This window comes from Heloderma suspectum, chromosome 5 (assembly GCF_057233095.1).
Source record: "Heloderma suspectum isolate Gila_16-S chromosome 5, 16-S_ref, whole genome shotgun sequence".
In the NCBI taxonomy this organism is placed as follows: domain Eukaryota; kingdom Metazoa; phylum Chordata; class Lepidosauria; order Squamata; family Helodermatidae; genus Heloderma; species Heloderma suspectum.
This window is the reverse complement of record NC_139462.1, coordinates 224356634-224370122: the sequence shown is the minus strand read 5'-3', so window position 1 is coordinate 224370122 and position 13489 is coordinate 224356634. Positions and strand designations below refer to the sequence as shown.

The following is a 13489-nucleotide window of genomic DNA, read 5'->3' as shown; positions in this document are numbered from 1 at the left end:
AATTTTTAGCCCATTTTCCAAAATATACATGATTTTTGTTGGGCAGTTCTTTGTTTTGTTCTGGGTGTTCCAAAGCTCTCTTGACCCAACCCATGACCTGATATGGAGGAGGAAGAAGTAGGCAGATGAGGGCTGGTGTGAGAAGGAATATGGAGAGCAATAAGGGTGGGGGTATGGAGGTCTGTGGGGTGATCTGATGGGGAAGGGTGGTGTGGTGTGTGTGTGTGTGTGTGTGTGTGTGTGTGTGTGGTGAGGAGATGTTTGGGCTGGTGGTGATCCTGAAAGAGAGAGAGAGATGGCTGACTGGGGAGTGGATCTTGTCTCCTGGGAATGTGGGATGAGAGAGAGTGGGGAGGGAGTTGTGGGACTGGATGATCCTGAATAGGAAAGAGAACTGTAAATTGAAAGGAATGGGTCTGTGTCTTGGGGCACCCACCGATCCTATGTATTCAGGTTGTTGGGCAACTTATCTGCCTTTTTAGCACTACCAGTTTGCTTTTCTGTGAAACAGGCATTCACCATGGAAACTATTTTGTGAATGGGCAATCCCATGACAGCCATTTTGTGATGACACCCATAAGAAATGCAAATTCCAAACATGCCCACTGACCCAAAAAGGTTGGAAACCCAGCTGCTTGGAAATGCATAATTCCTAATATATAGCAGAGGAAGGTTAAATAGTCATTTGGGAAGTCCCTTGAATTAAATAAGAGTGCTTTGCGTAGAACTGTATCTTTATACTCCTGCTTGTTGGCACCCAGGACTCTCATCAATGTAGGTTTTGGGTGGTGGCAGCTTTGCTGAATTTGCTGCTTGTGTCCTCTTGTTCATGAATGTCAAAAATCATCCCAGTGCTGTTCTGAGAGTGACAGATCTGTTAGCACGTACACATAGAATCATAGAATAGTATCATAGAATAGTAGGGTTGGAAGGGGCCTACAAGGCCATCGAGTCCAACCCCCAACATGTACTTGACTGACATCATGTCTCCCTGTACTCGCTAGCTTAGAAAAAAGACAAGCATGGGGAGACATGATAGACATGTACAAAATTATGCACACTGTGGAGAAAATGGGTAGGGAGAAGTTTTTCTCCTCCTCTCCCATAATACTAGAACCCAATGAGGTCAAATCATGAAGCTGAATGGCAGGAGACTGAGGATAGATAAAAAGGACTTCTTCACACAGCACATAGTTAAATGGAATTTGCTACCACAAGATGTAGTGATAGCCACCAATTTGGATGGCTTTAAAAGGGGATCGGACAAATTAATGGAGGATAATGCCGCAATCCTATGCATGTTTACACAGGAAAAAAAGTCCTACAACTCCTAGCATTCCTCTGTCAGCCATTTCTGTGTAAATGTGCATAACAATGCACCCTAAGGCTATCAATGGTTGCCAATCATGATGGCTATATGTAAGCTCCAGTACTGGTGCCAGTATGCCTTTGTATGTCATTTGCTGGGAACCAAAGTGGGAGGGTGCTGTTGCATTCATGTCCTGCTTGTGGGTTCCCACTGAGGCATCTGGTCAGCCACTGGGGGAAGTTGGAACAGAATCCTGGACTAGATAGGCCCTGGTCTGATCCAGCATGGCTCTTCGTTTGTTCTTATATTCTTATGCCATGGGAATACCAGGATCTTGGGTAGAGGCATGGTGCACACAAGGGGAGACTGTACAGTGTTCTAGCTACAGTGGGGAAATTAGCTCGAGAACACTAACAAAACTTAAGTATGAAGAATACCACAGATATTGACAGAAAGAAAAGACTGGATTGTACACCACTCCTAGCCCAGAATGGCAAACTACTCCCGTAGGATACCTAACAGCAGTCACAGAACAAGAAAAGACAGAGCTGGGGAGTTACGGTTTGCCCAGTAAAGAGTGGGGATGTTGCTAGGATAATGGCAGGGTAGTATTTGGAAGCCTAGAGGGCTGATGAGCTGGGCAGTGGGGAAAAGTGGCTGGGGCTTTGGTGGGCTACACAGAGAACAGCGTGTGGGCTGCTGGTTGCCCATGTGTGCTGTGGCCCATTTCTGTAGTTAGGTGGAGAAAGACTCTTGTCGGATTTAAGGTAGTAGGATACTCAAGGAGCGTGGCTCATCTTTGTCCTACTATCTAGCACCAGTCCCTCTATGCACCAAGCCCAGGGCCAGCTCTACTATTAGGCAGACTGAGGCAGCTGCCTCAGGCAGCTGATTTTGGGTGTTCTGAAAGGGGGGTAAATAGTTATTTTAATTATTAAATTATATATTTTTACTGCCAGGGATGGGGAGAGGTGCTTGTGAGATTTCCTGCCTCAGGTGCCAAAATAACCTAGCTGGCCTTAGGTACCACACAGCTTGACTTGAGTCGATGGGTGCCATTTGCTATTCTGCCTCAGGCAGCAAAATGTCATGGGCCAGCCGTGACCAAGACTTATGGCATGTTCAGAAATATTATATGCTTCAGCCCTGCTGGGCCCATACCACTTCAGAACTCAAGTGGAAGAGATTGCATGCTTAAATGCTCCCCACATAAGAGAAACTCCCAGCATATAGAAATGAACAGGCCAGGAACTGAGGCTAGGCTACAGCCTTTCTCCTTGACATGCTGGCTTTATAGAGGCAAGGAACATGCATTCAGAGTATGACTCCCCCACCTGCAATTTGAAGTGAAACAGACCTGAGGGCCAGACTACACACTATTTCTGAACGTCTCATTCAGGTCTGAAATGAGAATCCCATAAGCAAACTACTTCAGAGCACTTGCATGGGGTTCTGTTCTCAATAAGGAGTTTGGGGATTATGGACGTAAGCCAACAACCTGCATTTATCCATGCCTTAAAATTTGCAGGTGTGATTCTTTGAGGTAACTTCCTTTTATTTATACCCTCAGGCAGGAAGACCAAGATTAGAACAGGGTGGAAAAGGTGGGATTGAGACTGAGGAAATTCGCAGGGATTTTATACGACAGAAAGCTGACAAAAAGTTGTGAAGTTGGCTGAACATAATGATACTGTTATGTTCTAGGAATGCTTCTGGCCAACCAGGAAGAAAGAATGCATGTACATTGGCTTCTTGGATCTGACATTCCTGTCCCGTGCATTTCCCAAGGGCTTTGCTTAGGGTCAAACAAGACGTGATTTTAAACACACAATTCAAAAATGTGCTTAGACTGGCTACATCTCTTTGGTCATTCTAAAAAAAGAGGCAGTGGGGAAGAGATCCAGATTGGGGAGTACCCCCTTGCGACATTTCCATCCCAAAACCCCACTCCTCCTATTAATTTGTCTGATTTTTGTTTGTTTGTTTATTTATGGGATAAATAGATTTTGGCAGGAAAAATGTGTGGAAGAAAAGGTTAACCCCCCCCCCCCCATGCCATGGTTCCCACCTGGAATGCTCCGCCCACAACCACTTTCTGTATATAAACAAAGAAATGTGGCCTAGCTAACCACATTTTTTACTTAAAAGTCATGTCCAGTTTGACTCTCGTGGCTCTTCCATTTTACAAATCTGTAATCCCTTTCCTTCAGTGTATCTGCTTTCTGCTTGTGGTATAATATGGTCTGGACTGATCTCAGGGAAGACAGGGAGACATTACTGGATGATGGGCTTCCTTTTGGCAAGAGGGAGTGTAAGGGTGCAATTCTATTGAGATAGACAGTCACCTCCAACTCCCTCTGAAGTCAGAGACGATCGCCTATCCAATTCAGGGCGACTGAAGCACAGAGGAGAGGATTCCTTCCGTGCTCTGGCTGCCTTGCGCTTTTATTTATTTATTTATTAAATTTATTAATCGCCCATCTGGCTGGTCACCCAGCCACTCTGGGCAATGTACAACATATAATAAAACAGTTTAAAACAATAAAATTCTACAATAAAAACATTTTCTAAAATATCCTAACCCACCCCAAATGCCTGCCTGAACAACCACGTTTTTAATGCATGGCGGGAGCTCATTAAAGAGGGGGCATGATGGAGTTCCTTAGGGAGGGAGTTCCACAGAGTGGGGGCCACCACAGAAAAGGCCCTCTCCCTCGTCCCCACCAGTCTAGCTGTCCTGGCTGATGGGACAGAGAGAAGGCCATCCGAGGCTGATCTTGTTAAGCGGCCTGTCTGGTGTTGCTGGAGGTGCTCCTTAAGATAGGCTGGGCCGGAACTATATAGGGTTTTAAAGGTCAAAACCAACACCTTGAATTTGGCCCGGAAAACAACTGGTAACCAGTGCAACTCCTTCAACACTGGAGTGATGTGATCTTGCCGGCGGCTGCCTTTAATCAGGCGAGCCGCTGTGTTCTGTCCCAGCTGCAGCTTCCGAACCGTCTTCAAGGGTAACCCCACGTAGAGTGCATTACAGTAGTCTAAACAAGAGGAGACCAGGGCATGTACTACCGATGGGAGCAGATGGTCGGGAAGGAAGGGGCGCAGCCGCCGTATCAGATGGAGTTGGTACAGTGCTGTCCGGCTCACAGCTGACACCTGAGCCTCCATGGACAGCTGGGAGTCCAAAATGACCCCCAGGCTGAGGACCTGGTCTTTCAAGGGTAGCCGTACCCCATTCAACACCAGGTCAACATCCCCCAGCCTCCTCTTGTCTCCCACCAAAAGTATCTCGGTCTTGTCAGGGTTCAGCTTCAGCTTATTCCTCCCCATCCAGCCACTCACCGTCTCCAGACATTTGGACAGGGATTCTACGGCCAACCCTGGTGAAGATTTGAACGAGAGGTAGAACTGCATGTCATCCACATACTGATGACACCGCACCCCAAACCTCCTGATGATAGCCCCCAGCGGCTTCACATAGATGTTAAATAGCATTGGGGAGAGGATGGAACCCTGTGGAACCCCACAAGTGAGTGGTCACGGGTCCGAAACCTCCTCTCTCAGTGCTACCCTCTGGTACCTGCTGGAGAGGAAGGCCCAGAACCACCGTAATACGGTGTCTCCAATGCCCAACCCCTCCAGACGGTCCAGGAGGATTCCGTGGTCAACGGTATCAAAAGCCGCTGAGAGGTCGAGGAGAACAAGGAAGGAGCATTCACCCCTATCCAGAGCCCTCCTCATATCATCTACCAAGGCGACCAAGGCCGTTTCTGGTCCAAGCCTGAATCCCGACTGAAATGGATCTAGATAATCGGTTTCTTCTTCTGCTTTTCTTCAACTGCACAGTTTGCCTTAGATGCCCGATTTTGGGTGTCTAAGCGCAGCTTTGGGGAGGGGGCAGGAACGGGGCTGGAGACCACATAGGAAGCTGTCTAGAATAGCTTCCGTTGTCTCCTCCCCTCCCTGCCCCTGGGAACTGGAGATGTACAGATGTAAAATCCACTCCATCTGTGTTTCGCAGATTGTCAGGTGCCTTTTGTTCTGTCATCCACCTACAGACGGATGCGGATGATTTTTTTTTGTCATGTAGAAAAATCCGTAAATAATTACATAAGTATTTACATAAGTATTTACATAATTTACCTTAGTATGTAACAGTTAGCGTATTGTCTGCCATTCCATTCAACGTTTCCTCAGCAGAAACTTATGTATTTTCCTACGAATATATATGCGAAAATTTCAGGAAAGTAAAAAAAAAATCATCCCAAAGTCCACAGACTCTGCACAGCCTGAGGGGGTTGCTCTGCAGTGGATTCCGCGGGTTGGATTCTTAGAAATCCGAGCTCATTTTACTCCATCTCGAATTTCTCCAGCCTCTATCGGGAAACACCCTTTTTGTCCTGTCCGTGCTCCGTGTTACGAGCATGGAAAGGGATGCAGGGGCAGCTGTCATGGTTCTCTGCCCCGGCTGGGAGGGGGAGGGGGCAGGGAGCACAGTTTCCTGGTTACTAGCTCAGAGCTGGGAAACCAAAAAATCCTATCTCCCCCAGACGCTCTCTAGGGAACATAGGATTGCAGTCTAAGAAATTAATAAATAAAAGGAGAGAGGTGGTCGGTATTTTTTGACCTGTGTTCTGGGGAAACCTATCTCCTAGGGAGCCTGGGAAACTTATCAGGGATTCCTCACTGAAAAACTCACTAATAGCAGGGAAACTTCCCTAAAGGGCAGCTTCACCACCTTTTCTAATCACAGCATGTAAGACAGGGGCGTTGAACCACTTTCAGCCCAAGGGCTCAATTCACTTTCAGAGAAGCTGGGAACGGGGAGGAGAGAGAGGGAATCTGTGGCCTTCTCTACACGAGGGTAAAATTCCACACCCTTACTGGGGCTTCTGCTTCCGGATTCTTTGTAGGATTAAGATCTGCTCCTTCACACAGGCTGACACAGGCTGCTTTTCGGGGATTTTCTTTCTCGACAAGTTCTATATGTTTCATTATATAACCACGAGATGGTGCTGCGGCATAGTGGAATTGCACATTTTCATGAAGCTTCTATGGTGGGATAGAGAGAAAATACTAGACCTTCCTCATAATGAAAAAACCCGTAATAATGGTTATAAGGAGCAGGAGATGCCCTGGAGGATGACGATGTCATGTAAAGGACCTGCAAACTTCCGTGAGTAACCGATCTCATAGGATAAAAGCCCTGTGCGGAGAACCTTGTGGAATTGTAACCTTTTTGGAAAAACTCCATGGGTACAGGAAGTGTAATGGTGGCAGTGCATTCAGGAAGCACAGAAATGTGCAGCCTTACCAAACACATCACCAGCTACCTTCTGTGTCACACCTGCCAGGTGCATCACTAGTGCTTTGCCTCTCCACATGTGTCGAAAGTCAGTGCTGCAATTATGCTGGAAGTCAGGGAAAACAGTTGCTGCAGACCAGGAGATGGGGAGGACAACATAGAGGAAAGATCATAGCTCAGAGGACTACAGGATGTGCTTTGCATGCAGGTTCAGTCCTTGGCAATTCTAGTTAAAAGTGTCAGGTTAGGTCTCAGGGGACTGGAAAGCTCCCTTTCTGACCTGCCCAACCTACAACCTGCCACCTTCCATATTGGCTGTGGGTGATGGGAGTTGTCCAGCACATCTGGAGGGCAGCCACTTGGGGAAGTCTGGGGTAGACAGTACTGAGCGGTATTGAACAGTGATCTGACTCTGTATAAGGCCGTTTCCTGCACTCCTATGTAGAGGAAATCCTTGGCAGTGCCGTTGACTCGATTCTCTGCAAAAACCGATGATGTCAATTCCATAGAAAACAGCCAGTATGGAAAACCTTGGACTGAATCAATGGCTGCACCCTCTTTTTAACTGTTTCCTGTTGTGGTCCATGCCAGAAAAATACTTGAGCTTCTGCCCACACTGTTTTCAATGCTGGCATTCAAAGACGTGATCTGACATTAACAAAAGACCAGGAAACGGTGCAAGGGGAAATACGGGCTTGGATCAACGCAGAATTTGAATCTGCGAGGGATGTAGACAGAAAATGCAATCGAGAGAGGGCTTGGCTTGTTTGTTTGTTTCTTTATTGGGGGCCCAATATAATTGTTCACTTGATAAGCAAATATGAAACAGGAGAGAGGTCAAAGAGTTGCATTAATAGAAGTTTTAATAGGAACACTGGATAGGAAGCCCATCAAGGACTCCCAACTTCTTAATCTAAAGTTCATCCTGGCCATTCTTGGGAATATCTTCCTGGAATTGATCAAAGGCAAATATAGGTAGGCTTCCAATGGGAGTTTTCTGTTGGTTTAACTGCTGACTCAGGACAAATGAGATGTCAGGCCGCTCACATTTAGTTTATGGATTCCTTTGCATTTCAGCCTTTTAAAATGGGGAAAAATCTGCAAAAGCCAGTAAACTCTTGCCGGCCAGTGAGGCGTAGCAATTAGAGTGTCAGACTAGGACTTGGGAGATCCAGGGTCTAGTCCCCACTCAACAATGAAGCTCACTGGGTGATTTTGGCTAGTCCCTGGGCTTCTCCACACCAAGCTTTTGATCCCGCAACTTTACCAGGGCTCCTGCTTCAGGATTCTCTGCGGGATTAAGATCTGCTCCTTCACATGTGCTTCCTCCTTTTTCCTCCCAGGGATTACTTTTACCTACAAATTCTCTATGTTTCACTCTATTATACTGCCACTAGATGGCGCTGCTGTTGTAGCGCAACTCCTTCTTTACACAGGCAACTTCAAATCAGGTTTTTTTGTTAGCTCATTATCTCCATTTCAAATAAAGCCACAGAAATGGTTGGAAAGCACAGGAGAGATAGGAGGTGCTGGAGGTTGACAACATCATGTAAAGGACCTGCAAACTTCCATTAAGTGGCCGATCTCAACTGCAGGATAAAAGCCACGTGTAGAGAAGCCCACAGACTCTCGGCCTAACCTACCACCACAAGGTTGTTGTGAGGATAAAGGAAAAAAGAGGAAGAGGAAAAAAGGTGGGATATAAATGTAATTAATAATAATAAACCACCAAATGATAGGTGGTTGCGGGGAAAGGAGTGGGACCAGGGGAAAGAAGGTGTGGCCAGGGAAGAGTGATGGGATTATTTGGTAATGATGCCTCCTGTTAGAAAGGCAATTAGCAGAGAAAAAAACAAAAAGGCAAAACAGAATGAGCATTTACCAGTCCCATATGCACACAGGCTATCTTAGCACAATAAAGGAGAGACCACACCCTCCTTCAGTGGAAGAAAGAAAACAGTTAACTCACAAACATTCTTGCATATACAATGCAGGTACAGCATAGAGCTTCCAAAAGAAGTTTGTTCAGTCTATGTTCCATTACACAGGCAGGAGCAAGAGAGCAAACACATATGCTCCCTGCAATGGTGGAAGTCAAAGAGACGGGGGGGGGGGGCAAAAGGAAGAAATCACAGGAAACCACATTGTAAACTATAAAAATCCTAAGGCTAGTTGTGGTCAAAATTCCCATAAATTAACTCGCTGCAACCCCCTTCCAGTAACTTGCAGATGAAGTTGCAATATTCTCAACAAAGGTGACATGGGCATCTGTTGGATCCAGAGGTGTGGGGGTAGATTTGGTTTGTGAGCGTAAGGTTCAACACCCCTGCACTTTGGTCTTACTTATGAAAGTGGCTGTTAGGTTCTGAATGACGACTATCAGTGCCTCTGTTCCTATAGGACTTGCACTGCATAAGTGGTCACTTGGTGTGAAATTATTGTTGGAATGTCTAACAATAATTTACAGCAGTTCCTGCTGGGATGCTTGAAAAAGAGAGTGCAAACATTTGGAGACTGAAGGGGAACTATTTCAGTCCTCCAAGGCAGAAATAAATGGGTGGAGTGTCTTTTTCAAAGGTGGTTAAGGGAATAGAAATAGATACTACTTTTCTTCTCAGCATGGGGACAAAACAGAGGTTAGTACACAGTATGAAAATGAAATACTCTACAATGGAAGTTGAAGGGTATTACTTCTCTTTGAAAAGACAGGTGTGGCCTTATTTCTCAAGCTTCGTTGTGTCCTGGCTTGTTTGTTGTAAGTCATCCAGGTGCCCAGATAAATTCTACAGTTCCTCCAGAGTTGGTTTGCTACTCAAAGCTGGCTTGACCACAGTATTTTTCTGGGTGGCTGCCCAGTTCCCATAACTGTCCTTGCCGTTTTCAGTGGCCCTGTCTAGGAGTCAGTGTATACTGCGTGTCCATAGCACATAACACAGAACTGGGTAATGGGGAGGAGAGAGAGAATGGATCCAGAGTTTGGCATCCTGAGAATCTCACATTTAAAGAAGCAAGTCACCAGTCCTTATGGCTGTGGAGAGAATGGAACATAGAAGAGCCATGTTGAATCATGCCAAAGGCCTATGTAGTCCAGCATTCTGTTCACAGGTGAACAGAATGGAAACGGTGAACAGCAAATAGAATTGGAACTGTGCACCAATCTGATGTGGCAAATTTGGAACGCAATTGAGGAGCACCCAGTTTTCTCCAAAATTTGCCACTCCCGGTTCCTGTCTCAAGCTGTGTATCAGGCATAGATCTACAAATGCATCCTTTCCTAGCAAGAAGGTACAATAAATGTTGATTTTGGCCTGGCATGATGCTGTCAAAGGCACACAACTGGTGTCAATAAAAAGACAGTAATCCTAATCCTGAAACAGCTGGGAACCTGTGCTAAGAGGCCGTTCTTGGCCAAACAATTAGGGATGACAATTATTCCCTGTTCCTGTGTGTAGATCAGCAGCACCTGGCAGCAGATCCCAGTGTTTTCCTCCATGCCTTGGACACCTCCTGCAGATCAAGCCGCTCATAAAGTCACAGTGGCAGAAGGCGAAGCCAGTTGAGAAACAGGCAGCCCACCTAGTAATTATTTCCATCAGACCTTTCACCGTTCCTTCCATGATTTTCCTGCATAAAGTATAGCAGGTCCCACAGCTAAATGAAGAAATCCACACAGATCAAGCAATCGTTTCATCCAAATCTGTACATTTGGGTGTTGTTGTTTACATTATTCCCCCTCTCCTCTGTTTTATTTTTCAGTTTAACCAAAAAGGATGACTGATGCAGAAGCAGATGTGGGACTACCAACTATCGAGAGAAAACCAGGCCTCCAGATCTGGATCATAGAGGTACAGTACATACAGTGTCTTCCACGGGGTCTATTTTACATAGGGCCACAGTGGGCAACGTCTGGGGATCAGGAGGGTGCATTGCACCCCCAGAAACCACCAGAGGCTGCACATACACACACACATGCACATACACACCCCGCTGCCAAATTGCAATGATTTGGATCAAGGTCCAGAGGGTGCACGTGCCTTGTTTACAAGCACAGTTGTGCTTCCAGGAGGCTTCCGGAAGCATGATTGTGCTTGAATGCAAGTGCCTGCACCGCACGTGCCCTGTTTCATCACTGCAGTGTTGCCCACTGTAGCCATTTCAGCAGCACATTCAGTGGCAGCAGCAGGGGAAGAGGTGAGGCTTGCAAAAACACCTGTGGGCCACATGTGGCCCATGGGCTTCATGTCGCCCACCCCTGACGCAGGACGATGGACAGGGCCAGTCCAACCTGGGTTGCTGCTTGAGGCAAAGGATAAGATGGCCCCCCTGCCATTCCATGTACAAAAGTGAACTGGACTGGCAGTTGACAGTGTCCTCTGCTGCACCCGAGGGCAGCAGGCTAGCTTGGGGGTGCAGAACAGGCAGCATGGCACACACAGCTCTGTCCTCCAGCAGAGGAGAATGGCTGGCTGGCTGAGGAAACTGGCTGTGGCGCTGCTGCTGCTGCCCCTGACCATGTGCCGCCTGAGGCAGCTGCATCCCTCTGCCTAATGGTAGGGCATAAATTATTCTGGCTTGGATAGATGTATGCTAGGAGAGCATCTACAACTTAATTATTTGGTCAGTCAGACCTTACGGAGGGTTCCATTTTCCTTTTAGAAATGTCCCTGTAATTTCCCTTATGTCTTTCCTAATATTGTTCCAAACAAGCATTTAAAAGAAGGCCAAATGCAAACTGTCATGTATTGTTGTCTGCCAGGTGCTCCATGAAAGAGTGTGTGTGTGCGTGTGCGCGCGCGCGCGCGCGCACACACACACACACACACACACCTCTGTTTTGCTGTCCCCGGCAAGCTGGTCAGTCAAATTAATTTGCTAAAAACCATTGGTCATTGCAAATGTACAACATAATCCGATTAGAAGACACATTTTAAAATATGTATCCCCAGCATATTGAACCCAATTTTGAATAATAAATTTGTATCTAACCCATGGGGTTGCAAGAGAAAACGCAGAGACCTTGCAGCAAGGGTAGGCAACGTGGTGCCCCCTGACACCTTCCTTGGTGCCTGCCAAGACACCCTACTCCTCCCAATTTTTATTGAGTAAATATTTTTATATTTTCCTACCTGCAGCTGGGATTGCTTCAAAGTGAAGTGGGACCCTCTAGCTGCTGCCATCTTAATTTCCCATGAATGCCTCTGGGCAGTTTACTTGTCCCTTGTGACTAGCCATGGCAGCCATTTTATGGTTGTGCCCAGGACAATTTCTCAGATTTCCAAACGTGCCGATGGACCTAAAAGGGCATGGTCTGAAGGCATGTGAAGCATACACCTTGCTGAAGCTAAGCAGGTCTGGGTCTGGTCAGTGCTTGGAGAGGAGACCACTTGGGAACCACATGTAGCCACCTTGAGTTCCATGATGGAAGAAAGGTGGGATATAAATGTGAATGAATGAATGAATGAATGAATGGTTGTCTACACCTGCCTTATAGGATGGATGGATAGATGATAGATAGATAGATAGATAGATAGATAGATAGATAGCCCAATAGGTAACAAATCTTCTCCCTACTATTCAAAAAAGGAACTCTCTCAAGAATCTCTTTTAGAAACCTATCCCCAGGGGAATTTTAGAGGCTCTAAATATGCTGTAGGCATAGTTTGGAATCTCAAAGCAATAAATGCTTTCCTCAGCATTGTTGTTGTTGTTCAGTCGTTCAGTCGTGTCCGACTCTTCGTGACCCCATGGACCATAGCACGCCAGGCCTTCCTGTCCTGCGCTCTCTCCCGGAGCGTGCTCAAGTTCATATTCATTGCATCCGTGATGCTATCTAGCCATCTCATCCTCTGCCGTCCCCTTCTCCTTTTGCCTTCAGTCTTTCCCAGCATCAGGGTCTTTTCCAGAGAGTTTTCTCTTCGCATTAGGTGGCCAAAATATTGGAGCTTCAGCTTCATTATCTGTCCTTCCAATGAGCACTCAGGGTTGATTTCCTTTAGGATGGACTGATTTGACCTCCTTGCAGTCCAGGGGACTCGTAAGAGTCTTCTCCAGCACCACAGTTCGAAAGCATCAATTCTTCGGCGCTCAGCCTTCCTTATAGTCCAGCTCTCACAGCCATACATTACTACTGGGAAAACCATAGCTTTGATTAGACGGACCTTTGTCGGCAAGGTGATGTCTCTGCTTCTTACTATGCTGTCTAGGTTGGCCATAGCTTTCCTCCCAAGGAGCAAGCGTCTTTTAATTTCATGGCTACAGTCATCGTCTGCGGTGATCTTGGAGCCCAAGAAAGTAAAATCTGTCACTGCTTCCATTTCTTCCCCTTCTATATGCCAGGAAGTGATAGGGCCAGATGCCATGATCTTAATTTTTTTAATGTTGAGTTTCAAACCAGCTTTTGCACTCTCCTCTTTCACCCTCAACAAGAGGCTCTTGAGATCCTCTTCGCTTTCTGCCATTAGGGTGGTATCGTCTGCATATCGGAGGTTGTTGATAATTCTCCCGGCAATCTTAATTCCGACCTCTGATTCATCCAACCCGGCATTTCTCATGATGTACTCTGCATATAAGTTAAATAAGCAGGGTGACAATATGCAGCCTTGTCGTACTCCTTTCCCAATTTTGAACCAATCGGTTGTTCCATGTCTGGTTCTTACTGTTGCTTCTTGACCCTCGTACAGGTTTCTCAGCAGACAGGTAAGGTGGTCTGGTACTCCCATCACTTTAAGAATTTGCCACAGTTTGTTGTGATCCACACAATCAAAGGCTTTAGCGTAGTCAATGAAGCAGAAATAGACATTTTCCTGGAATTCTCTTGCTTTCTCCATGATGCAATTCACAAAAGGAATCTGGTAGGCCATAAACAGATTTAACAG

The 13489-nt window shown here is 46.3% G+C and overlaps 1 protein-coding gene across 4 annotated transcripts in view; it reads left to right on the top strand.

The window, feature by feature from the left end:
- VILL (villin like) overlaps positions 1-13489 on the top strand; it is a 93552-nt gene that overhangs the window by 33838 nt on the left and 46225 nt on the right. For 3 of the 4 annotated variants that reach the window (XM_084859431.1, XM_084859429.1, XM_084859430.1), the window contains one exon: positions 10371-10459. In XM_084859431.1, the coding sequence (XP_084715557.1) occupies positions 10385-10459 (75 nt within the window). In that variant the 5' untranslated portion in view covers positions 10371-10384. Of the gene's footprint in view, positions 1-6433; positions 6486-10370; positions 10460-13489 lie in introns of those variants that run through there. The other variant, XM_084859432.1, reaches the window with a different exon arrangement.